Source organism: Varanus komodoensis, unplaced genomic scaffold (assembly GCF_004798865.1).
Source record: "Varanus komodoensis strain SLA01 unplaced genomic scaffold, ASM479886v1 scaffold1, whole genome shotgun sequence".
NCBI lineage: Eukaryota > Metazoa > Chordata > Lepidosauria > Squamata > Varanidae > Varanus > Varanus komodoensis.
Window position 1 is genome coordinate 99,305,839 of NW_025335268.1, and position 25,970 is coordinate 99,331,808.

The window sequence follows — 25,970 nt, forward strand, 5'->3', positions numbered from 1 at the left end:
CTTGTCATCAGTGAATAACTTAAAAATCTTTAATTCAAAGCCAAGGAAGACAGAAGAGTTTTAAATTCCTTTTGAAACTGCACGTGGAACTGGTTGTATCTCAGGAGGAAATTCCTCAGCTAAGGCACTGTTATTGTCCACTGGAACATAGGAAAGGACAGTGCTATTTCCCCCTTGCATCTCTCCCTCTCCCTCTCCCTCTCCCTCTCCCCATCACCCTAAACTGTTGCTGTATTCCTAGTGGCTGCCAGCAGTGAGGAAAAAATGGGCTGACACACTTTTGCATTAAAACAAAGTACATGGGGAATGTGGACCTTATTTTAATACAAAACTGAGCTCTCTTATGACTTCTGGAAGAACAATTTTGCATTATTAGAAACACTCCTTCCCTAATGTGTGTGTGTTTTTTTTTCTTCCTACCAATTCCCTCCAAAATTTGGTGGAACTTCGGCAGTGTGATCTTTGGGAACAAGTAATTTGATAGCCTTTTTTCCTCCTTTGTAATGTGTGTATATGTATATGTGCTAAGAATACATCCTGTAAAAAATAGTCTATGCTTTAGGATTTTCATCAATATTTTAGCTAATAATTGGACATATTTTAGAAGTTGCTATTCCATTGTTAGAATGCAGGCTATAACTCTCCTATGTGCACGCCACACTTTTAGCAATGGTCCTATTTCCATGTGTGTCGTTACATGCACACACAGAGATTCATATATGCATGTAAATGAAAGACACAGTAATGGGCATAGATGGAGGAATTGATTCTGATACGTGTGATTAATGTGATAACTGGACCACCAGAGAACATCACCCTATCAGAATCGTATAGGGGTGCCCAGCCTAATGCTTTCCTTCTGCCCCTCTCTCTCCACCTTCCCTGCTCAGTCTCTCTCACACTCTGGATGGCTTGGACATGTTCTTGAGACAGGATAAGGTACAGAAAAATGATGTTCATGGACCATCTGAATAAATGGCTATTAATGAACTCTGATGGGATAAGGAAAAATGATGTTGCCCTGGCACAGTCCTTCCCTGTTCCTTGTATCATATTATATCATTGTTGCAGGAGTGATAAGCAACAGAAATTACCCAGTTCAATGTGAGTTTAGGAAATAGGAAGATTTTCCTTTACAACTTTATCCCTTTGTTACTTCATCAAATTAGAGCAAATGTTTTAGTTTTCAGGCTGCAAAATGAGAACTAAATATCAGAATCCAGCTGTATGGAAGCAGGATTTTTGTTGTTTGGGTTTTAAATATTTAAATTCATGCCTGGAGTATTAGAGATAGAAACAATTGCACTTGTTCATGAAAAATTGAATGGAACAGGAGACTCCAAATTAAACATGAAATGGTAAAAAATTCATGGTTGGTATTTGCAAATTGTGCACCAAACTTCCACTCACAAGATGGGACTTCCCCATCCTTACCTGTCCCCTATGGCATCTCATATGACCCAAATCTGCTGGGAATACTCTTTTATTTTGGGAGTGCCTTACCAAGCCAAGGAAGGCTCTGGAAATGTCTGCAGTAAAGCCGACATTAGATTTGGCTGAAATTCTTGCCGGAAGTGGAGAAAGAGAGATGGCATCCAATTAATGGAAACAGATTATGTCAGGGAAATGGGAACGATTTGTTCTCTCTCACACAGCCTTTCTCAGACTCTCACCCTCTCCAAATCTTCAGAGGGCTAGGGAACCTTCAGAACAGATTCAGGCATCCAAGGGGCAGGGAAATGAAAGTTCCACTGCTCAAGGGAAGCATGGCAGTATGGTAATGGATTTTACCCATGGCCTTTTCTTTCCCAGGGTCAGTATCTGAAGGGCCTGCTCTGCCCCCCATACTGTTTAACATCTACATGAAACTGTGAGTGGGACCATCCGGAGTTTTGGGGCATGTTGCCATCAGTATGCTCATGACACGCAACTCTAGTTCTCCTTTTCATCATCAGCAGGTGAAGCAGTGGATGTGCTAAACTGATGTCTGCTGCTGCAATGCACTGGATAAGGGTTGACAAACTGAAAATCCCAGCAAGACTGAGAGGCTGTTGGTGGGTGGCTCCTCTGATGTAAGGAGTTCAACTTATTCTTGACGGAGTTGCAATTCCTCTAAAGGAACAGGTTTCTAGCTTGGGGTCCTGTCTTTGTCGCTTGAACTTCAGGAGACCTCAGGAGTACATTAGACGATTGCAGTGTATTCTACATGGGGCTGCCCTTGAAGATGGTTCAGAAGCTGCAGCTGGTGCAGAACGTGGCAGCCAAATTAATAACTGGGACCCGCAGGACTGAACTTATACAGCCAGTTCTGGCCCGCTTGTACTGGCTGCCTGTGTGCTTCCAGTCCCAATTCAAGGTTGATGTCCCCCAGGCTGGATACTAACATCCATGCTGGCGGCACATTTTCCGGGATGGCTACGAATTGGGTCGGGCTGCATCTCCCTTTATCTCCGGACCAGTTTGGAATAATGGGAGGTGCAGTCAAAGACACTTGGAGGGCACCAGCTGGGGAAGGCTGCAAAGCACGGTAAATGGCCACCCTGGGCTTGCGGCACTTTACATGATGTGCTTCGCTCTGGAAATGGCTGTGTTTGAGGACATTAGAAAGCATAGCTCGAACATCTGTGAGTGTTAGAGCACATCCAGAGATCGTGGGGGAAGTGCAAAGAGCCCTTCCTGCTGGGTGAATTGCTTGAAACTCATTTGATCTAAATGGCTTACTCTGTCTTCCGTCGCTCTCCTTGCCAACTAGACTTGAACACAAGGGAGCGCCAGAGAGTTTCCTATGGCTTCAAAGAGCTCTCGCTCAGAGAAAAGCACAAAAGATGCTGTTCATAATCAGCAGAGTGAGGGTGGCTGTGAAGCCCGTACTTATAAAGCCGCACAGGATATTGAAGATGTGAGTGACAAGAGCACAGTCTATCATCTTCCTTCCCAGGAAGGGGGAGTAGCCCAGTCCTAACCAGTTTGGGCTCGCTCTGAAGACATGCACAACTCATTGATCTCCATGCAAAGTCTGCATAGCTCCCTTGGCTGAGCTCCACCCAGCAGTGGAATTTGTTCCAGAGCTTCTTGGACATAAAATTCAGCCCTAAGATGAAAGACATTTCACATCCCTGCTTCTGGGATTCCAGATTCTTAAGGCCTTGTATCCAAAATCCTATAACTGAATAAAAATGACATAATAGCACTTTTTTTTGTTCAAACACCTTTTCAACAGTATGAAATAAATAGCCTTCACATCTATGAAATTTGCATGAAAATGGCAACAAAGTGCTTTGAAAGCTCTTTTGAAAAAGCTTCTCGTCACCATGAGACAGGTACCCAAATCCTTGCCTAAATTCAGGGTTTAGGTAAAAGGGGCTGACTAACAAGTGCTGACTCACAACGTACTTCAGAGAAGAATCTATGAATAGCTGGTTAATCACCAAGAGTTTTTCCATTCAACAGCTGCAGTTTCCCTGAATTTCTAGGCATTTGAAATGGGTAGCAAATGACTTTAGTGTTACCTGCATGTCACCCTGTCACATCTGGAACCACGAGATTTACTGGGTTTGGACAGTCACTGGGGGCAATGAAGCCATGGTGGTGTCTCCCCCACTGCATGATTCCCCTTATTACCACTGTGGTCCACAGCTTCCTGTGTCTTCTGAGCTTTTCAAGGTATGTGGTTAGAGCTGAAACCACTCCAGATGCCTTGAGCATTCCATGGTCTCTGTGGTAATTTTGAAGTCACCTCCACTGTCACCTTACCAGGTTCAGATGACATGGGAAAATGCATGCTGCGGTGCTGACTAGGGTCGTCACACAGTTATGAACAGCATGTGTGAGATGTGTGTGAAAAAAGAGTCCACCATGGCCACTTCCCCCCCCCCCCAGCGATTATCTGCACCTGGCTAGTGGAAGCTACTATTGAGGCTTGTTGGGGTGAAGGGCCCTAGCTCAGTGGCAGAGCACGAGTTTTGCATTAAGGCAATGTAAATACAAAGTAATAATAATACTGATATGATTGAAAGCAGCAAGACAAGAGAAGAAATGCCAACAGCATTAATGACATTGGAAAATGTCTGGGTAAATGGAAAGGTCTTCACCTGGCATAGTATTAGATGCCAGGTGAGTTTTCATTAGGAGAACATTCTATCATCAACTAACTTTAGCCTAATCTGAGAATTCAGAGGAGTTCAGGGAACGTTTTACTGGGATATCTGAAATATATGCTTGGTCCTTTGGAGGTGCTATCCTTGCCCATTTTGCCATGACAGATTAAAAGATTTTGGGTCTATAGGTCAAGCTGCATATGATACTGCAGCCATGTCTAGAAAAAATTGGGATTTTTTGAGAATGATGAGTTTAAGATTTTTTAAATGTAAAGCAGTTCAGATGTTGACACTTTGCTGGGATAAAGGTAAGAAGATAAGAAAAGCCATGCTGGGTCAGGCCAAAGGTCGATCTAGTCCAGCAGTTTGCTTGCTCAGTGGCCAACTAGCTGCCCACAAAAAACCCATTAGCAGTTTATGAATGCTAACAGCAGCCTCCAGTCCATGCTCCCCAGAAACTAGTGTTTCTAGGCATACTGCCTCTGATATCAGACAGAACATGGGCATTGATGGGGTTGTCCTTCATGAATTTGGCCTATCCCTCATTTAATGTTCTCCAGATTAGTGGTTATGACAACATCTTGCGGAAGCAAATTCCATAGTTTAACTAGGTGCTTGCAAGGAAGTACTTCCTTCTATGTGTCCTGGTTCTCCCTCCATCTACCTTCATGGGATGAACCTGGGTCTTAGCATCATGAGAAAGGGGAAAATGCCTTCCTAACCACTTCTCCACACCATACACAATTTTATACACATCTATCATAGGTCTCTTTACTTGCCTTTTTTCTAAACTAACAAATCCAGATGTGTGCATGTTTGGGTGGGGAGGTACAAAAGGAAATGAAATGAAAGGGAATCCTTAAGCATTCCCTTCTCTCCATCTGCTGCAAATTGTCCTTTCCTGAGGGCATTATGGAAAGAAGTGGCTGCTGGGTTTTTGTGACATGCAGCTACAGTGTAACATGTCATTTGCTCCTTAAAAACAAATAATTTATTTAGCATGAGCTGCTGATTCAGAGTGTACAGAAGTGCATCCATTAAAAAAAATATTCAGCTTTCCACACAGACACGGAATACACCATCTCCCATATGGTTCATTCTCTCTCCACAGCCTTTATAAATGTTTCTTCCGTATAAGTCACATGCACCATCCTGATCAACCACCTCTTCCTGTTCCACTGCTGGATACTTCCTTCTAGCTCTCTTCTTTTTGTCTTTCTTCTTGACTTGATCCATGCTAATGTGGGTTTTGTATTGCTTCAGCTAATAATAGCATATGTGAGGACACCATTCTGGATTTTAATTTTGCTTTTTCCTGGGCTCCAGGATCTACCAAGGTGCAATGCTCTTGCCAAAAGGAACTTTATGTTTATAAGGTAATGCTGTTGTCATATTGATATAAACTGTATATTAGTGTTGGGGCACATGCTAATGAACACAGCAATTTCTACTGCGTTGAAAATGTTATCTTGTGTCACAAAGATGCAACATGTACAAGGAAATTACCCATAAAATGGTTTTTCCCTCCTCATCTGTTAGCTATGTGTAAGCTATGTGTGAATAGGTAACCAGCAAAGATATTATAACAAAGGGAGAAAAAATGAGACCCCCCCTTCTGCCCCTCACCAAAATTGGGATGGAGCTGTGGGCAGTCCCACTCTCCATGTGGTTAGTCAGTGGCATTGGTACCTCCATTTCCCTCCATGCAAAAAACTATTCCTGAAAACAAAAGCAGTACTTCTCCTGCACTGACTCTCCCAATAGTAGCACTATTGCAGGTAATATGATTTACTTCTGAGTAGATAAGTATGCAAGCACTGTTAGTAAGCAGTCTTGTTTTTGGCAGCAAGAATACAGATTCTCCACCTTCTGCTTCCAATTATATCATGTGTTTGATTTATGCATTGGCCATCTGGTAAAGTCCATGTATACAATTGTCCAAGTCAGGGGTCCTCAAGCTTTTTCAACAGGGGGCCAGTTGAAAGGTGCCGATGGTGCGCGCAGGCCGTAGTTTGAGGACCAATGGTCTAAGTGGTTGCTTGAAGTATGTGCTTAACAATGAACAGTTTGTTGGCTTCACAGAATTCTGTGAGTCATTCTCCTGCTTCATTTCTCAACCCAGACCAAATTTCCTCACAATGTTTGTTTCCTCACAAACTTTTGTATCCCAGTCACTAGGATTCACAGCTTGTCCTGTTACCATTTTTTTCTTGAACACCTGCATAAAAGTTTTTGATTTCTTCTTGTTCTTCAGCATTTGTTGTTGCAGCATAGACTTGAATTATAGTTATGTTGCTGGGTTTTCTACTGAAACTAATTGATGTGTTCTTGAAAATATGTTCTTAAGGGAGAAAATGCAACATATAAAACATTGTGATAAAATATTGTTATTTTATGTAATTCTGTTATAATCTGCTTAGAGAGTCTTTGGACTAGTTATAGTGGAATATAAGTTAAATAAATAAATATGCTATAAAATTATGGTATCAGAAGAAATCCTGGATAAAATGGCAGAAACAGCATGAGGAAGTCTGCTTGCAGTGTGCAGCCTGTGACACACCAGTGAATCATGACAGTCATTGAGGGAAACTCCACCAGGGCCAGCCCTATAGTGAGGCAGAGGCAAGTGATGTGGTGGCTCACCGCCCCTCTCCCTCTTCCTGAGCCACAGCTCAGGTGCTCTCTGCAATCTCCAGCTGGAAAGCAGCAAGAAAACAAAATAGCACATGTGAATTTGCCCCTTTCCCATCTGCATCTGCAAGATGCTGTGCTTCTCTGCCCTGTCCCTCTACTTCCAGTCAACCTGGCAGCATGGAGAAGTGAGTTCTGCCCACTGACAGCAAAGGAGGCAGATGAGCCATGACACATTCGCTTGCCCAGCCTTCGCCTGCCTGCTCTGGGTCATGGCAGCAAGAGCAGTGTGCATTGCTCACTTGCTCATTTGATTGCATGCCCTCCCACAGAAGCAAAGAGGCAGAAAGAGGGGAAGGAAGAACGTTGGGGATAGAACCAGATGGGTTCAGGGAGAGAGAGAGAGAGAGAGAGAGAGGAGCGAGACTTGTGATGAGGGATGGAGGGTTCTTATTCCTGTTAGACAGCAAAAGTCTAACAAATGGATTTGGGGGTGATTTTCAAAATAGAGACTGTACAAGAATGAATCACAAGATGGAATTGACCAAACCTTTCTTGTTATAAAAAAATCTGTAAATGATACTGAACTTGTTTGCTTTCAAAACAGCTTTCTTTTTCCCAGCACCTGCAGTGCTTTCATTTATTTACATTAATGTATATATGCTATGGAACTAGACAGACAAATCTGTCTAGTAGACAGCAAGACCTGTGCTGGTTCCTATCAACTTTATTGTCAGCCAACATTAATGGAATTGCCAAATGTGTCTGATGGACAATGTTCGGAGCTCTCCATCCCTGAAATGCAATCCATGTGATGGACCCTGAGCAAGTTAATTACCCAGAATGTTCAGCATCCCTGGGGGTGGCCATGGTGGCTTCTCCTTCTCTTTCTCCTTTCCTACGCCTCTATACCTACTTCACTATTAAATCATGACTTTCTGTAATGTCAAATCTGCATGCAACCATGATTCATACGTGCTTGGCCCGAGATTTTTTTTTTCCTCCCCAAACTGACACCCACGGAGCCTCCACACTCCAGGTGTGTTTTCTTTGAGCTTTGACAGCATTTTTCAAAAGCAGCTAAGTTTCGAGGGGCATTTTCAATCCTTGTGTCACTTTTATTGTGTGCACTCCTCTTTCTCATGACCCTTCCCTCCCACCTGTTCCTTTCTATAGAAATGCATTACACATGCCACAGGCTCCAAATAAAGATCAGGCTGTTCTAAGTCACCCATCTCACTCACGGCTGTGATATGACTCAGTCACTTTAGCTCTGGGTTTGGATGTGTCATCCACAAATGATAACATCTCTTTAGAGTAAGGCAGCAGAAATGAGGAATCGCAGGTGGAAGGGGAGGGAAACTGGGGAAGGTGAGAGAGGCAGAAAAAGTGGTGGGTGGGCAGGCTAGATTGCAAAAGCATACTTCAATAAACTCGTGGTAATGAATTTAGATTTATAGCCACAGCCACTCAGTAGGCAACATGGAGCACAATAAACTATAACATTCCAGCTCCAACAAACTCATGCCTTTCTCTTGGCATATATATTCATCCCCCAGTCTGGTTCACTCCAGATACTCTGGAATGCAGCTTTGGTCCATGGGGTGCCCAAGCAAGAGAGGGCCTTCCTGGTCCAAGCTGTGGACCTCCCTCCCAAGGAAGGCTTGGTTTGCTGCTCCCTGCTCTCCTCCTGACCCCAGGCAAGGACTGCTTTGTTCAACGAGCCCTTTAGTCTGTGTGTGTGTTGGTGGTCCAGGTGTTCCTTCTATTTTCTTCTTGTCACATTTTGTTGCATATTAGTGTGTTTTATTGTTTTAATCTATTTTAAGTTGTTTTTGTAAGCTGCCTGAGTGCCAGTTCTGGTAGAATGGTGGGGGGTACATCATCATCATCATCATCATCATCAAACAAACAAACAATCTTCCATTGGCCTCAGCCACCATGGTCACTGGGGAATAAAAATGGGAGCTGTAGACCAAAGCATCTGGAGAGCATCCGGCTATGAAAGCTGCCGTATATTATTGGCACGCTTGCTTCAGGCTCTGCACACATTTGAAACCTACTTTTCAGTTTCCAGGGAATAGGCCCTTCTAGAATATAAGTGAGTACAGGGAATGATGTTAGTGTTTAGATAATCTTTTCCCTTTGTGGTCTGTTACCAAATGCCCTTCCTGGACATGTGTACCAGGGTACATGTGCTCAGGGATACAACTGGTTGGAGACTCTGGCAGTTGTATATCTTGCAAGGAAGGATCCAGTGATGTGTGCCTGCATAAGCTTCTTTGAAAGCATGAGGAATTTGATTGAGCACACAGAATTTTTTAAAAGCAATAATTAATTTGGGGAAATAATTTGTTTGGCAAAAGGCAAATGTACAAACTTTATGATGGATTCATAGATTTCAAATAAAAATATGCAGAGCAAATAAGTACATGCAATTGCAAAAGGGGGAATGTAAATATCCATGTACTCGTTTTGAATAGTGAGGGAAAATGTCTTTAAAATCACTTTGGGAGCTAGGCTGAGAGCTGCGGTGCAATGACTACTAGGCCATAAACATGACTAGGTCATCCACGTAGAATTGAGCTGACTATGGTTTATAGCTAGATGAACTGGAGCCCAAACACTACTGGAATACAGTGAAAATGAGAAGCATGACAGGGATAAGCTTCTAAGGTCAAACTTTTCTTGGTGCATGGGCCATGCACCAAGCAATCACGGTGATGAAAAGATGGTACAGAACTGGGGTACTTCACCAGCTCACTCCAGTTACCTGCACCCTCTGCACAATCCCTTCTAATATCTCCCTCAGGAACTATATTATACAGGCTCTAGGATACCTTTCTGTAATATAAAAAGATTGTCTGGGTTGCACAGGAAAAACAGAAGCACTCTCATTAGGAGGTTCAGCCATGGTTCTTTCCAATATTTGACCAGAGAAAGCTGTACTGAGGTGGCTGAGCTTCTGACCCAATACTGCTGACCAAAGCATGACATATTGTGTGCATAAGCACACAATGGGAAAGACCGCAGAGTGCAGGAGTCTAAAACTGGTAGGCAGAAAGTCTCCAGAAGATAGAATAGGGCTTTAAAAGGTGCATTCCTTAAGATTCATCCTGTAGCTGAAGCTGCAGTGCACTGAAATTCCTGAGGATCCAGGAATGGGAAATGGTTTCTTTTTAAAGAGGTTGCAGCGGGTCACTGCTTTGTCCAAGCAAAGATCTAGGAAATTAACTCAGGCGGTTTGGGGAAGAGGTAGTAAAATGGGGTGGCCACTAGTGATCCATGGCTTTGTGTGATTTTAGTGGCGTGAGCAACAGCCAACGGAAGCAACTGAACTAACTGGGTTTCTCACACAGCCAGAGGATAGTGGGTAGCATGCCTTAGAAAGCTACAAAATTACATGGTTTGCTGTGTTCCAGGAGTGCATATGACGTCCCACCAGTGCAGGACAGCCAGGAAGCCAAGTAATTCCAACAACGTGTGATGGACTATAAATTCCAGAACACTGGGGACTTATATGGCTCAAGCCTACAACTGGACAAGTAATTCAGAGTTGAAATATAATCACAGGAAAAAAGGCTGAGAGGATGACTTTCAGAAAAAGCCAACTGTGGTTTTGGACCACCAAGAAACGATGGAGGCAACTTATTGAGGAAGTCACCAAGCAGCTCAGAAGCTCTTTCATGGGCAAAATGAATGGAGGCAATCCCCTGCCTCCATTTGGTGGCACTTCCAAAAGCTGGGGGAAATTCCAGGACAGTGATTATTGTACCTGCAGAAAAATTGCTGCCTACATATGAATAATCCAATCCAATTGCTGTCCATGTAGCCAGGGGCCTCTAATTAAGTGTTTTTTGATTTGAATGGCTTTAATGCATTTATCATTGTATATATGTCTCTTACCACTGCCTTGCCTGTGGTAAGATCCCTTGGCCTTTGCTGCCTTACTTTGCTCTGAGCTGGATGGATCTCTAAGGTTGCCAGATATTTAGTGGAATAAGCATGCCTGCTCTGCCCTGAGCACTTTGCCCATAGGCTCTGGTCCTTTCCAGTAGTTGGCATCATGCCGCAGACACTTAAAGGCATCTGTTCCTAATGCAATGTGAGTCCTTTATGGTACCACCAGAGAAGAGAGGTTAGAATCTAGCCATTCTGCCTCCATGGAATAATAACAACAATCAAGGGAAGCAATGGTTTATAAGGCCATTTCCTTTTATCATACCACAACATTCTGCTACAGGCCCATCAATCATTTGTACACTAGTAGAGTTTTAGGTCACAATTTGCAGGGAAGCTCTCCTGTGAATGATCCTGTTAAATGAGTGCTAGCAACACAAGAGCACAGTTCTCCCTTTCACAGCCGTGCTTCCTTCAAGTGATAACTTCCTGGCAGCTTGTGCCAGAACAGAGTGAAATACTTGGTGCTGATATTTCTCAGACTCTTCAGCCAGGGTTGATGTGAGCCCCTAGCATTCTTGGATGTCATGAACATCTACTCCACCAACTGTGGGTTATCTGATGGCAGCAGGTGGGTCTGGGAACCCACTTGCCATGTTCAGTTTCCCATAAGGCCCTAGAGGCATTGCGGGTAACAAAAATAGCTAGCAGCTTGCAGCTATTCACCACAGTTCATAGCTTTGCTGCTGCCGCCACCCGCCACCCATTTCTCTCAGTAAACCCCTGGTAGGGAGAAGACAGCGATATCAGATAGGACTTTCCTGGGGAACTCCTTTAAACCTGGAAATAGCTGTAAAAAGACTGGTCTACTGGAGGTACTTATATTATTTTGAAATAAGCTTGAATTACAGGTAACAACCACCACTGGGAGAGTTTGGATGTTTAAGACCCATACACTTATGTAATATAGCTTAATCATATATATAATACACATCTATACTTGGCTGGAACTTGATACGTGCCTGTACTTGACCAGAACTGATCAGAAGCTTGAAGAGCTTCCACACAGGAGATAAAGGAAAATGATGCCACCGTAGCAGCATATAACATTATAAATGTTAGATACTCAGACTTCTACTCACACAATGGGAGTTTCCCATTCTAGAGGACTGGGGAACTTTTGGAACAGATCTGGTGTGGGGGAGCTGGGGGACTGCGAGCCTAAAGACGAATTCAGGCCAGTCTGCTGGGGAACAGACAGTTGACTACAATCCTGGGTCAGGGCTGGTATCAAGGGTAGGCATGGTCAGGCATCTGTCCAGGGCCCACTGCCAAAAGTGGTCTGGAGTTGCTTCTCCTCTATTCACCATTGCACCATTGCTTGTTCTTCTGCCTTTCTCTCTGGCCCAGATGAGAAAAGCAAGAGCAGACGCCACCGGCTCTCTGTCTGTCATGCAAACAGGCTGTAGCAATAAGGAGTGGGAGAATGAGGAGCGTTCACAGCTGAAAACTGTGGAAGTGAGAAGATAGAGTTGCCTTTCCAAGGACCCTCAGGATCCTGGAGCTGGCACTGCCTGGGTTGCCTTGCTTGCCCTCAGCTGAGGAAGTTTGTACATGATATTCGTTTCCTAAATTTTACCAGTCCACTGCTTGGGAGACTTATATCTCCTAACTATTTACTCTCAATACCATTCTTGAGCAATTATTCAGGACACTCAGCCACAACACATCAAGCATGGTTTTGAGGAGAAGAAATCTTGGAGCCAAGTGAATGTAGAACTATCTGCTTAGGTAGCTGCTTTCCCCATGGCAAGGTTTGCAAGAATGACAGACAGAATTGGTTTATTTTTCCCCCCTCCCAACTCCCTTCCCCAATGAATACAAAAACTAAGTAGCTGTATTTTTCTAAGTGGCCAAGCAGCTTAACTCAACAGAATCGGATGCAAACACCTGGAATGAAGAAGCAGATGTTGCCAAGATTGGTAATTTGGCTCCATCAAACTGCAAATGGTTCAAGCCCTTATTTATCCTTGTGTGTGTGTGTGTGTGTGCGCGCGCGCGCGCACGCAACTACCAAGAGTGACTTGCCTGTGGAGGGTTTCCCATCTGGCTCAATTTGTCATACAATACAGCTCAGCAAACGCCAGCCAGATGGAAAGCTCTGCCTGGATAAAGCAGCCAGAGTGGGAGGAACTCATTTTACTGGTGGCTCATGCAGCTAAAAAGCTGCATGAAAATCCTGTCCCCAAATTCATGGGATAGAGTATTTCAGGCCACAAGAGAATGCACATGATTTGGCTTCCTGCTGGTAGTTGTTCCTTAGGGGGATATTCTTGTCATTTTGGCAATGTGATCCCTCACTCATGCAAGTTTACAGGGGCTTTTCATGACGTCGCCATCCTCTCATAACCACTCCTACATTTTCCAGCAATTTCATGGAATTTTATAGCAAGGAAAGTCTGCCTGCCTGCCTGTCTCTCTGTCAGCTTTTCCCCTAGAGGGTGCCATTATTAACGACAGAGGGCTAATTCCACTTTTTTTTTTTTTTTACAATTCCACTGTATACCTTGTGTAATGGAACATATAGGAAGATAGAAAGTCAGAGTGGAAAACCTCTTGGGGGGAGCAAACCTTGTGTGAGGGATACTGTAATCCTCCCCCCATGGGGAAAAAAAAAGACAAGAAGCTTCAGTAAAGTGTCAGGTTAGACGCCTCATGCACAGAAGCCCTGCGTTTGTGCATCAAGTAGGAACCAAATATGTACTAGGAAAGATCTTGGCAGTGTACTCTAAGTCATGTCAATCTGGAGACACAGTAAAACAAAAACTGTGGAGATGAATTTATAGAAGCAGGTAAGAGTTATAACTATTGACTTGACACATTTGCACTTGCCTTTTTGCATACTGTTTTTCTAAACTTCTGGACAGTGGAAATAATTGGCTAACATTCCCGCCTTCCCTGTCACGAATATATATCTCAATTTACTTTCCATATATTCCCATGAAAAGGGTTTGAGAATTTAAAATCTATGCTTTCAGAAAATGAACAAATGCAAACTTTTCTTCGAAACAATACATTTCAGTGGGAAATCTATGCATGTCCCTGTGGCACACAATGCAAAACCAGTGAGTGACAGAAGAGGCCTTGCTGGCACCGTTACTTATACATCCGTTTAGTGTAATTACTCTTTGCTTACAGCAGTGTGTAATTGAGACAGAGGATTTGAATCTGCACACAGCATGGAAAATAAATCCTTGGCTGTTTTATTGATATCAGTATTTCCCAGCACACGGATTTGATTTCTTGTATGTGTTTGTGTGTTAGTGGAAAATGAGTCCATGAAAGCACATAGGTGTGCTTGTTACGAGTTCAAAAATTAAGTCTGGTAAAGTGAGACTTTCTTCTTTTGCTCTTTTCAGACACTGGGACAAAACCAAGCAGCTCCAACCTTCCTGTCAGATACAAGCAGATGTTGATGCTCATTAATGCAGGTACTTACTTTTACTCACACAAGCTAAGGTGAGGTGAAGGCAGTTGTACACACTGAGGTTTTAGCCCCGGGGAATAATGCATTCAGTGTCCTCCTGCATCCATGGCCAACACCCAAATACATCACTGCGCAAACAATGCCGTTCATTAGAGGATTTTTTGATTTTCCAGTTCAGTCATCCAGCATTGTTATTAGCACCATAACTTGTCAGGCTGATTCTGTGATTTCTCATTGCAAAATCCATGCGGGCTATGAAGAATGACACAGAGATCCCAGAAATATCTGATACTACTTCCTGTCTCTGTCAAACATCTTGTTCAGAAGGATAATCTTTCACATGTTCAAGGAACACGCTCTGCCGTATGCTGTACCCATGTGTCTTCTCCATCACTCTAACAGCTATCCATTCATACTACAGTGCCTGTTCACCTTCTTGCTGACAGTTGGTGCTGGCTTAAAGCTCTGCCTTAGGCAGTTGGTGAATTCAGGTTTAATGAAGGCACACACACTGTGATATTTTCCAAGCAAGAGCAGTTCTGACATTGGAAATATTCTCTTATTCCTTTCTGGGAGTGTCCATGGCTTGCTTTTTGGAGTAGCTTTCTTCAGTTAATTTGTGGATAAAATGCATTATATGAATTCATTGAATGATGCATGGAGTGGAGCACGGTCGTTTTGATAGAGTCTGCATTGTTTGAGTTAATTTGAGTAGCTCATGTGATAGAATTGCAAAGCTACTATTAAGCCACATAATGAAGCAAGCATGCCAACAGCCCAGATGCTGGGTTGTTCCCAGCAGCTCAAATATGTTCAGGGCAGCTTCCCATGTTCTTTTTAAGGCAGGAAAATGGATATATAAATTGTACATCTGTATTTATTACAGGAGAAGTTTAATTGAATATTTTGCCACTTCCAAAAAAGAATCTAATATGCTGAAAATACCAGAGTTACAAGGTTCCTGTGTCCCATACAGTTGTAGTTTGGCTACTAGAGAAGTGTTGACTTCTTCAGGAAGCCTAGCCATTGTTTTCCATAGCTCAAGCAGACTTTTTGAAGAGCAGGTTCAATTAAAAAAAGAGAGAGAAGAAAAGAAAGCTTAGCACAGCTATTGATCAGTCCTGGAGCATCAGAAATAGTCTTGGCCCTGAGAAAGTTTGCTGACTTCTTCTTAAAGGCTCACAAAATTCAGGCCCTAGGAAAGAACTCCAGGACTTCATCTATAAGAGTGCTGCAGGTGCATACATTTTCTCCTTGGAAGCAATTGTGTGGATCATACTCCATCCTCTTTCTGAATTTTCATGATGTTCTTTCAGTGGTACAGCTGAAAGCTTTAGACCCTAGATGTACATTCCTGATATGGTGGAAGAAAAGCCACAAACCATTTTTCAGATCCTGATATATATGTATATGTATATGTATATATGTATGTGTGTGTGAACACATGCAGCTTTGCATTTTAGACTCATTTGGACCTCAATCTGATGGCCTTCTGACTGTAGGAGGGAGAGGGGTGGGCATGAGACTATTCAGAGCCCCAGCTGTAAAGTCCTGAGATCCTGGAGCTGGGACTCCAAAGGTTGCGTCCTCACTTGATCCCTTTGCAGCTGCTATTGACAGAATTCCACTGGCTGCCTCCCCTGGGGTCACAAGGGTCCCTTGGAATGGAGAAGAATGGTCTTGCTGGGGAGTTGGGGAAGGGAGGATGATGGGGAGGGGGTGCCCTCTATTTTCCCAGTGCTTTATCTAGGTGCCTGAAAATGGCCACCTAGATAAAAATCAGGGGTATGCCTCACTCAGGGCTTCGGGTGCATTTAGCTGAATGTAAGTTGAATAAAACAAGCAAATAAATAATAAGCTGCCAAGTTTGGAGGTTTACATGCATTAGGTCAGGAAGGATGGGTAAACCCTTACCTCATAGCACCATGATGACCGTGGGATGAGATGGAGTTTGCTCTTGCTGCCCTGAGGGTCTCACCCCTCGCCACTCCCTGGGTGCTCATTTGGGCAGGGACCCAGAATTTTGGATCCAGTCCAGCCCAAGCTGCATCATTGCCTTGTCCTCTAGGAACAGTCTCTCAATAAAATTATTGTTCTTCAGCCTCTGCTCAAGACTGCACTTTGGCTTGCAAGTGTTTGGAAATGAGGTTGGTTAAATTTGAAATTATAGTCCAATCGTGACTGTTTTTAGTGAAAGCCTTCATAGGAAACATTCGGGCAACCTCATTTGGTTGATATGAATGATGAATGGCAGAAAAAGCCATTTTAGTCATTGCTGCCTTAACAAATAACTATTGATTTCAAGCAGCTCTCCATATTATCTGTGTGCAATAGAAGTGAACTGTGTTGAGTCTGATTTTGGGTGGCACCATATAAATAACAGTAACAATGCTAACCAGAAATTTGTTAATTCTATCTATACAGTTTGTCAACTGAGGCGTAGAGGTGTCTAAGGAAATGTGTAGTGCATGACTGGGTATATTGTATCCTCAGACAAGGAAAGTTAGGTTTCAAGCAAATTGTTAGTTTCCATGAAACACCTTAGTCTCAGAATTCATTGCTTAAGTACATTTTAGAGATGTATTGTTGTAATGTGTAATATGATGCCATCCATCATGCCGTGCCTATCAGTTGTTCGAAATGAACCATTTCCCATTCCATTCTGCTAGCAGATTCATGCAGCTCAAGCTGGTAATTGGAATGTATCGTGACACTGTAGCTGTGAAAGATCATGAAAAGTGGGCCTTATTTCTGTAAACGATTAATGCGTTTGTCCTATATATCTTCCAGATCTTGTGCAGTACATTTTTATGAAGTGTGTGTGTGTGTGAGAGTGCGGGTCCATGTATAGGCTTTCTCATGTGAAGTCATATGTCTTTCTTTCTGAAATGGACTTTGTTTATGAAGCTGAGATTACAGTCTATGGTGAATTTAGCAATTTACTCTATGTTTATGCCCTATTTTTCATGTTTTAAAGAAGTAAAAAACCATGGAATTTCAATGGTCAGAATCTGTTCTTCCTTAGTTTCATGAAGTTAAGAAAATGTGGGGAATTGTTAATAACAATTTCTTAATAATGCTGAGGCATTTAAAGGTTTTGTTATTTCATATTTCTCAATATTGTTTTGCTTAAGATGTTTCCCATGGAAGGGACAAACTTTTATTTACTGGTTGAAGTAACCAGGAAAAAGTCTGCTAATGCTTTAATTGCAAGAACGTCCTTGGTGAAATAAAATGTCTGTTGATTATGAAGTCACAAAGGGTTGTATTGAGGTTTAAGGAAATAGCAATATATTTTTTAAAAGAATTGGAATGCAGTTCTGTGGCCGTCCCCTCACAGCTGGAGCAGAAAGAACCAGGCTGGTTGCATTTCCTTTGGTCAGAGGAGAGAAAGTGGGGCATGGGAAGGGAGAGGAAGAGGCTGTGGCTGAGGACAGACACAAATTCCTATTGGTGTCCCCATCTCCTTCCTTGCTCCCCCTGGTGTTGGCCATAAAATTGGCTATCCATGTCAAAAACAGGGCACAAAGCACTGCAGCAGCAAGATGCACCTTGTTTGGAGCACAGGACGCACATAAGCATTTGACGACAGAGGCTTATGCGCATTGAGGGTGAGGGCAACAGGACTGCCCAGCAAATGGATTTCTTTTATGCAAGGGATAATTTTGAAAATGGTCTTTGCAGAACAGTAAAGCTTACACGAATGACTCTTAATCTTACATTTCTCAAACACAGTGACATGTGCCAGTTATGTGTGTCCCTGAATAACTCCCTTAAAAATGTGGACAGCACCTGTAGTCACATATGCACCTAATCTGATGTTGGAGTGGAGAGGAGTATGAATTGATTTAAAGTGACATGGCTTGAAATGAATGGTGCTTATACGTTAGTAGTACACTGAAAAAGAATATATGTCTGGTGAGTAATTCATCTGTGAAAGATAGTGGGATTTTCAGATGAATGTGGCACATTTTCCATCACAGATGGCACAGTGAAGACCAAATAAAAATGTATCCATATCACATTCTGGAGTGCCAGAACTGAGCATCTTTTTGAAGTTGTCACACTTTATGTTTTTTTCTCCAGATCTGGGACAGTGTGTTAGTCAAATTAACAGATGCCCAGGTGGAGTTTGATCTTTGTGGGACAGGAAAATTTTAAATTTCTAGGAATTTTGGTGTCAGGAAAAGTTCAAACTTTGTGAGTTTTCTTGCACCCTCCAAGAAATTTTCAGAAAAACTTTGGACCCTGGCCCACATATATTAGCATCCCTTACAAATTGAAAGTCACTTTGCCACTTTTGCAACATAAAATGTATTATGTATTACTTGGTTTGGGATAAAATGGTCATGCTTGGCATATCAAAATACATGTTATTAAGATAATAATTGTACTGAAATAAGACAATAATTGAACTGAAAGTACTTATTTTTTCATGTTTGTTTGTTTGTTTGTAGCCTGAATTATAAAGAGCCTCTAGTCAATTAATGGGAAATAGGAAATAAACAATAAAAACAGAGGAAACCATAAATAACAGTGAAACAAAGAAAATAATGTTCCCTCTCCTTCATAGTGTAAGTAGACAAAAATACTCATTGCTGTAAAAAGAACAGAGAAAGGGGAGTATTTGAATCAAGACTTGTGTGACATTTAATCAGTTTGATTTTCTGAGATATTACGAACAGTTTCAGTTTCTATTCCTGCTACTTCATTTTTGTCTTCATCACAGATATCATAGTCTTCCAAAAATGTGAAGGTTTTCCTAGATCGGAACAGGTTTCTCTACACTTTTACATCTCAGTTGATTTATGGGCACCAGTATTTTCAAATATAGGCCAGTTTTGTTCACAAGTTGCACGAGATGGAGGGATCTGAAGTTGACAAGAGCAAAAGGAGGCAAAGGTTACGTCGTGCAAAAATCTTGCTACCAAGTTGCAGGAGGGATGCCTTTGGGCCATGAAATCCCGGAAAATGCTCTTTATTCTGCAACTGCAGAACCTTTCCAACATCATGCCTTAAATGTGCTGTTTGTCTTGTAATCCAGTCAAGTGAACTGTACTAACTATACTCACTTAGATTTCTGCCTTTCACTTTTGGATCCAACAGATTTTTAGCAGCAATAATTGGATGGCAACAAATGTCTTCTCATTTCTTTATAAAACCATTTTCTTTACTTTCTTCTGCACGTGTACATAGACGTACACTTAGATTCTCCAATACAGTTGTCTTGGCTTTTTGGTAAGGAATCTCTGGCACAAGTGCACTGTCTTATTCAGATGCAGCAATCACTGAAGACACTGACTTTAAAATCTTCAACAGGTTTTGTACTAAATTCAGAAATACTCCTTATCAAATACAGGATCCCTTACACTTCAGTGTACTTTAAGAACCTCAGCTGTTAATGTTGCTTGCCTGCCTCCCAGCCATAAACTTTCAAAGAAATCACTGGTCTTCAGGTCACTCTTTTATTTTTTGCATTTCCCCCTTCTTGTATCTTCTTGAATACTGTAGCTACAATATGAGTAAAGCTTGTATGCTTTATAAGTTCTTTTGCTTGCCTTTGGATCACTGGAAAGGTGTCCAGTTTCATGATGTCATTAAGAAGCCCGTGACATATCCAATTGCATTAATATGTGGATCTTCCACACTGTTTTTGTATTATTTGCATCATAATAAGGAAAGCAAATAAAGTCTACAAGTCATTTAAACTGACTCAGTCTTAAGCAGATTTTAGCAAAATTAAGCAGACTTTAACCTTACGCCTCCATTTAAAAGTCTTTAAAGGTGCAGCATCTCAATCTATTATAAATGGTTTAAAATTCAACTGCAGAAGAGACTGACTTTCTTGGTTCTGACTTGGCCATCCACCAAACTGATTAAAATTAGGATATTATTTCCCTATGGAGAGGGGGAACTCGTTTACTTGGAAAATATCATAAGTGATGGAATATTGAGAATCAATAATCTGCAGGCATCTGATCCTGGGATAATGATGGGCTGCAGTATTTAGGTAGACAAGCTTTACTAATTCCTCAGAAGCTAACAGTGGGTTGGTCCTGAGCCTAAAGAAAAAGACAAGAAAGTCATTAAAATAATAAATCTCTTCTAACGAAGGCATTTTAAATTATGCATACAGCATTTTTACTGTGCAGTGTTGTAAGTTCTTCATGCTCTCAATAGCTCCATGAAGTGGATCGGTGTTCTACTTTCCTGATTTACAGGTGGGGAACTGCTGCTAAGGTGTACAGATTTGTCCAGTGCCCTCCATGAGACCCATGGATGGACTGAGGTTTGAAGGTCCACGAGATTCTACTCCAACACTTTTGGCCAAAGACTGTCCAAACTGTGTCCAAGTTAAGGAAAGCAGTATTTGAATATAGAATAGAGGAAGTCAAAACATATTGTTTGGGGGGCAATGTTTGCTATTGTTAACAGGTAGAAATATCAGAAGAAAAGAAAAGCAACAGGTTTATGTAGAAGGATCTGATGGAGGCAGAATGTCCATAAGATATTACTTGACTATTAGCTATAGTTGTGAAATACATTCAGAATTAGTAGAACTTACTACTTTTGATGAGATTTGTCCTCAGGGCTGAGGCGCACAGAGGATAGTTGGAGTGTGATAACCATTAAGGGGAATGGAACTCATATTCTCTCTTTCTCTCATGCACACACATGCGCACACATAGGAAACCAGCTAAGGATGGGTTAGTGATCTGTATATGTAATGTGAGCAACAGAATTGTCATTCAAGAGACAGGGCAGAGACAGAGATAGGGCTCAGCTTTTGCTGGGGTGTCTCTCTCTGGAAAAGTGAATATGCTTTTTGTAGAAGTGCTTAAGCAAGCCTACAAGCTGGTGCCCTCCAGAGGTTTTGAACTTCGATTCCAATTCTCAGCCAGCATGACCAATGTTCAAGAATGATGGCGGTTGTAGTGCAAAGCATGTGGAGGGTTAGGGTTAGGATTAGCGCTATTTGCTCAGTTTGTATATTATTTGTACATGAAACAAAATATTGCAACACCAACCTAGGCGTCCAGTGTTCATTTCTTCCAAGCCTGGGTAAGCACTGCACATGGAATTGTTCACTGTGCAAAGAAATGGAACATGTGTATCAGTGGCTTAGGCCTGTAAGTTAATATGGAACTATGAAACTTCTCTGAAGACAGCAAGCAAATCTCGTACCTCTGCAGAGAGCAGTGCCCCATGGCTTCTAATAGTCAAATGTCAAGTAAGTTGCATTTAGTGGAAATTAATGTTGGAAATACAGGATGCAGACTGCAACACTCATTACAATTAATTAAGTTCTTCTGCTGGATATGTTTGTGTCAGAAATTCTCAGGCCATCCAGCTATATCACCAAGATTTTTTTAAACATTAATTTTATCTTGGATCTCATTCAAATTTATTGATCAAACTGAAGCTTGGATTAATGCAAAGTTAATTAAAGATATCACATTTTGGCACAAACCTTCATTGACATTTGGCTTTGCTCTGATTTTTTCCAGAAAAGTTTTGAACTGTCAAAAATTGTGAGATGGCGAGGAGGAGCAGAGCAAAGAAAATATATCATACAAGGTAGTAATAGAGAAACATAGCACAAATTAACTACAGATATAAAATTGACATCTGTAAGATGCAGTGTTTTGATGGAGTCTTGCATAAACTGTTGATTTTAAATGCCAGCGAACTTCTAATATTGATCGTTCCTCGGAGGTCACGTCTGTTCTTCATGTAGCTTCCTGGAGCTCATGCACCTTCATTGCAGGTGCAGTGTCTGTCCAGAGGGCAGATGGGGGCATTCACAAGACTCCTTCACCTGTACAATCCAAAGTGCAGTGCCAAGGACAGGCCACATGGTGCACACAGATGCAGGTGATGTGATTCTAGTGGCGCTTTTAAAATCAGAAAACCAGAGAGAGAGATTGACACTGGATAAGTGGATGGGGATGCTGAACTATTTTCCTGCTCAAAATCACTCCCCTAACAGTGCTCTCTTAGCTATGTCAACCTGAGTTCCATGGGACTTACTATCAGGTATATATGTATAGGATCACAGTCTAAGCAGATTCTTCATCTGCAGAAGAGAAGATGGAGGAAAAGCTTTCCACAAGAGCTTTTGCCCACACTTGGAAATCTGGAGGTAGCAAAGTTATGAGGAGCAAAAGGTTTTGTAGCATGGAAACAGTAGATGGAGAAAAGTTACTTTTCTATCCAGTCCTAACAGGTTTGCTAAAAATGATTTCTGATTTTTAAAGGATGATTGTTGTAACGTTGTACATGGAATGTAGTAATGTCTGGGCTAGCTCCCAGTGGGGTCTATCCCATATCACATCATGCCATACATCTTTCCTGGCACCACATACGTGATGCTTTCCTTAAACTTTACATTTGCTGCTTAAGTTCAGAACTAGGAGCAAGGAAAACTGGCATGCTTCTGGTATCTAAGTATGCTCAAATGCCACATGAATAACCTTGGGATTTGGCAAACATGTTCTGGAATACAAAATTCACAGATAGGAAATACTGTTTCCAGTGGTTGGTTTGGGGTATTTTTTTCTCCTGTCATGGAGCAACTCAGCTACATGCTTTGTTTCGAAATGCATTTATCAGTTTAACCCACTCATCAGTAGCTATTTGTTATTAGTGACACTTTGGGAAGGGCTCAAAGCTCAGTGGCAGAACGCATACTTTGCATGCAGAAGACCTTGCTGGCATCTCCAGTTGTGTAGCAGGTAGTGAGAGAAAAGCTCTCTGCTGCTCAGTAAAGACAATACAATGCTGGATGTATAATTTTAGCTGGGTATGGAAGCTCCTTTTTTTTATGGACTCATATAACTGCAAATTGAAGTGTGTGCCCCAGTCTTGACAATTGTCAAGGTTTCTTTTTAGGATTCAGAATGCAATGGATATACTAATGGGCAGAGGTTAAAGTTTTTCTTAAGGAAAAGCAAGCTAACAGTGTCAGGGATCAAAACAGAATGCCACAAGATGGTGTTTATGGTGAGCAACCTCAGGGCGAGACCGCAAAGTTATGTTTCCACTGCAGCTTGGAGCTGCATCAGACTTGGTGGCAGACAGAAGCCCAGTAACAACCTGGACCATAGCACTTCTCCAGATTGGCCTACATCCAGGTTCTGAATTCGGAAGGTCCCCAGGACATACATACTACCCCCCTTCATTGCTCCAATTCTGGCTATACTTCACTGATTTCAAGGATGTTTGGCAGTAAGCCAGCATCAATAACTTCCACCCCAGCTACTCTGCTAAAGACAAGCAGGCTTATCTCGAGCTCTTCTCAGAATATGTCACCTACTCATATCTTTCTGTACAGTTTTAAACAGATACTTGGCCTGGGGACCTTAAGAAAAGTAGAGTTAATCACAAGAAGCAACAGACCCAGCTGGAAGCCCAAGCATGAGAGAGAATCATTTGCTTACTACTAACACCTTTACAACAAAATGGTGCTTGTCAGGGCAGTAGAAGCAAATTCCACTTTATTTCTATAATTTGATGGTACTCTAAGTGAGTTTAAAATGGAAAACTGTGTCTGCTGAGAGTACTTCTTTTTCTTTTTGTGCTCTGGGTAGGTGAACAAATTTTCTTCTTCAAGAATGTAGAAGTGGTTGTGTGCCCCCAAAAAGTGGTGGGGCAGGAGAAGGGGGAAAAGTCAGTTGGATGCCATGCAAGACCATTATATCTGGAATCTAAAAGTTTCTAGTTGTACCACTGCATCCAGAGATGGAGAAGCTACCACATCCGATAGTGTTCCACCACTGATCAGCTCTTTTCATCAAGACATTTCTCCAAAAGTTTAGCTAGTATCTCCTTCCTTGCAGTTCCCACTCATTTCTTCAAGTTCTGCCCCCTGTGAAAACAGAGGACAAGAACTGCTCCTTTTTCGGCATGAGAGGTAAGGGTATATAGATGTTGTTAAATCTGTTCAACCTGTGTTTTGTGGCTTGTGGAGCATTTTTCATTCTGTTGCTTGCTCATTGATAGAACTGGATTTTTAAAGAGATGTATGAGCATTGTTTCTTCATTGTTGGCTGCACAGCACATAGTCAATCTGATTTCTGTGTTGACCATCTGGTGAGGTCCATGTGTAGAGCTGTCTCTTGGGTTGTTGGAAAAGAATGTTTGCAAAGACCATCAATGGAGAAGCTCTATACAGTCAGTAAAAAACAAGACCAGGAGCTGACTGTGGCTCAGATCATGAGCTTCTGGTTGCAAAATTTAGGCTTAAGTTGAAGAAAGTAGGGAAAAGCACTAGGCCACTCAGGTATGACCTAAATCATATCCCTGATGATTATACAGTAGAGGTGACAAATAGATTTAAGGAATTAGATCTGATAGACAGAGTGCCTGAAGAATTATGGATGGAGGTTCGCAACATTGTACAAGAGGGAGCAACTAAAGCCATCCCAAAGAAAAAGAAATGCAAGAAAGCAAAATGGCTGTCTGAGGAAGCTTTACAAATAGCTGAGGAAAGAAGGGAAGCGAAAGGCAAGGGAGAAAGAGAAAGATACACCCAATTGAATGCAGAATTCCAGAGAATAGCTAGAAGAGATAAGAATGCCTTCTTAAATGAACAGTGCAAAGAAATAGAAGAAAACAATAGAATAGGGAGAACCAGAGATCTCTTCAAGAAAATTGGAGATATGAAGGGAATGTTTCATGCAAAGATGGGCATGATAAAGGACCAAAATGGCAGGGACCTAACAGAGGCAGAAGAGATTAAGAAGAGGTGGCAGGATTACACAGAGGAACTATACAAGAAAGAGCTTAATGTCCCTGATAACCATGATGGGGTGGTCACTGACCTCAAGCCAGACATCCTGGAATGTGAAGTCAAATGGGCCTTAGGAAGTCTGAGCAACAACAAAGCTAGTGGAAGACACAGTATTCCAACTGAGCTACTCAAAATCTTAAAAGACAATGCAGTTAAAGTGCTGCACTCAATATGCCAGCAAATTTGGAAAACTCAACAGTGGTCACAGGATTGGAAAAGGTCAGTTTACATTCCGATCCCAAAGAAGGGCAATGCCAAAGAATATTCAATCTACCGCACCATTGCACTCATTTCACATGCTAGCAAAGTGATGCTCAAAATTCTACAAGCTAGGCTCCTGCAGTATGTAGACTGAGAAGTGCCAGAAGTACAGGCAGGATTTCAAAGAGGGAGAGGAACTAGAGATCAAATTGCCAACATATGCTGGATCATGGAGAAAGCTAGGGAGTTCCAGAAAAACATCTACTTCTGCTTCATTGATTGTGTGGGTCACAACAAATTGTGGCAAGTTCTTAAAGAGATGGGAGTACCAGACCATCTTATCTGTCTCTTGAGAAACCTATATGCGGGTCAAGAAGCAACAGTGAGAACTGGGCACGGAACCACTGATTGGTTCAAAACTGAGAAAGGAGTTTGGCAAGTCTGTATACTGTCGCCCTGACTATTTAACTTATATGCAGAGCACATCATGAGAAAGGCGGGGCTAGATGAATCACCAGTTGGAATTAAGATTGCTGGGAGAAATAACAACCTCAGATATGCAGATGATACTACTCTAATGGCAGAAAATGAAGAGGAACTAAAGAGCCTCTTGATGCAGATGAAGGAGGAGAGTGCAAAAGTTGGCTTGAAACACAACATTAAGAAAACTAAGATCATGGCATCCAGTCCTCTCACTTCCTGGCAAATAGATGGGGAAGAAATGGAAGTACTGACAGATGTTATTTTCCTGGGCTCCAAGATCACTGCAGACGGGGACTGCAGCCAAGAAATTAAAAGACGCTTGCTCCTGGGGAGGAAAGCTATGGCAAATCTAGACTGCATACTAAAAAGCAGAGACATC

General features: G+C 42.0%; 1 protein-coding gene across 1 annotated transcript in view; it reads left to right on the forward strand.

Moving 5' to 3' along the window:
- LOC123027410 (VPS10 domain-containing receptor SorCS3) overlaps nucleotides 1–25,970 on the forward strand; it is a 597,507-nt gene that overhangs the window by 64,264 nt on the left and 507,273 nt on the right. Inside the window, exon 4 of the mRNA XM_044438273.1 lies at nucleotides 14,048–14,119. Within this exon, the coding sequence (XP_044294208.1) occupies nucleotides 14,114–14,119 (6 nt within the window). The 5' untranslated portion in view covers nucleotides 14,048–14,113. The remainder of the gene's footprint in view (nucleotides 1–14,047; nucleotides 14,120–25,970) is intronic.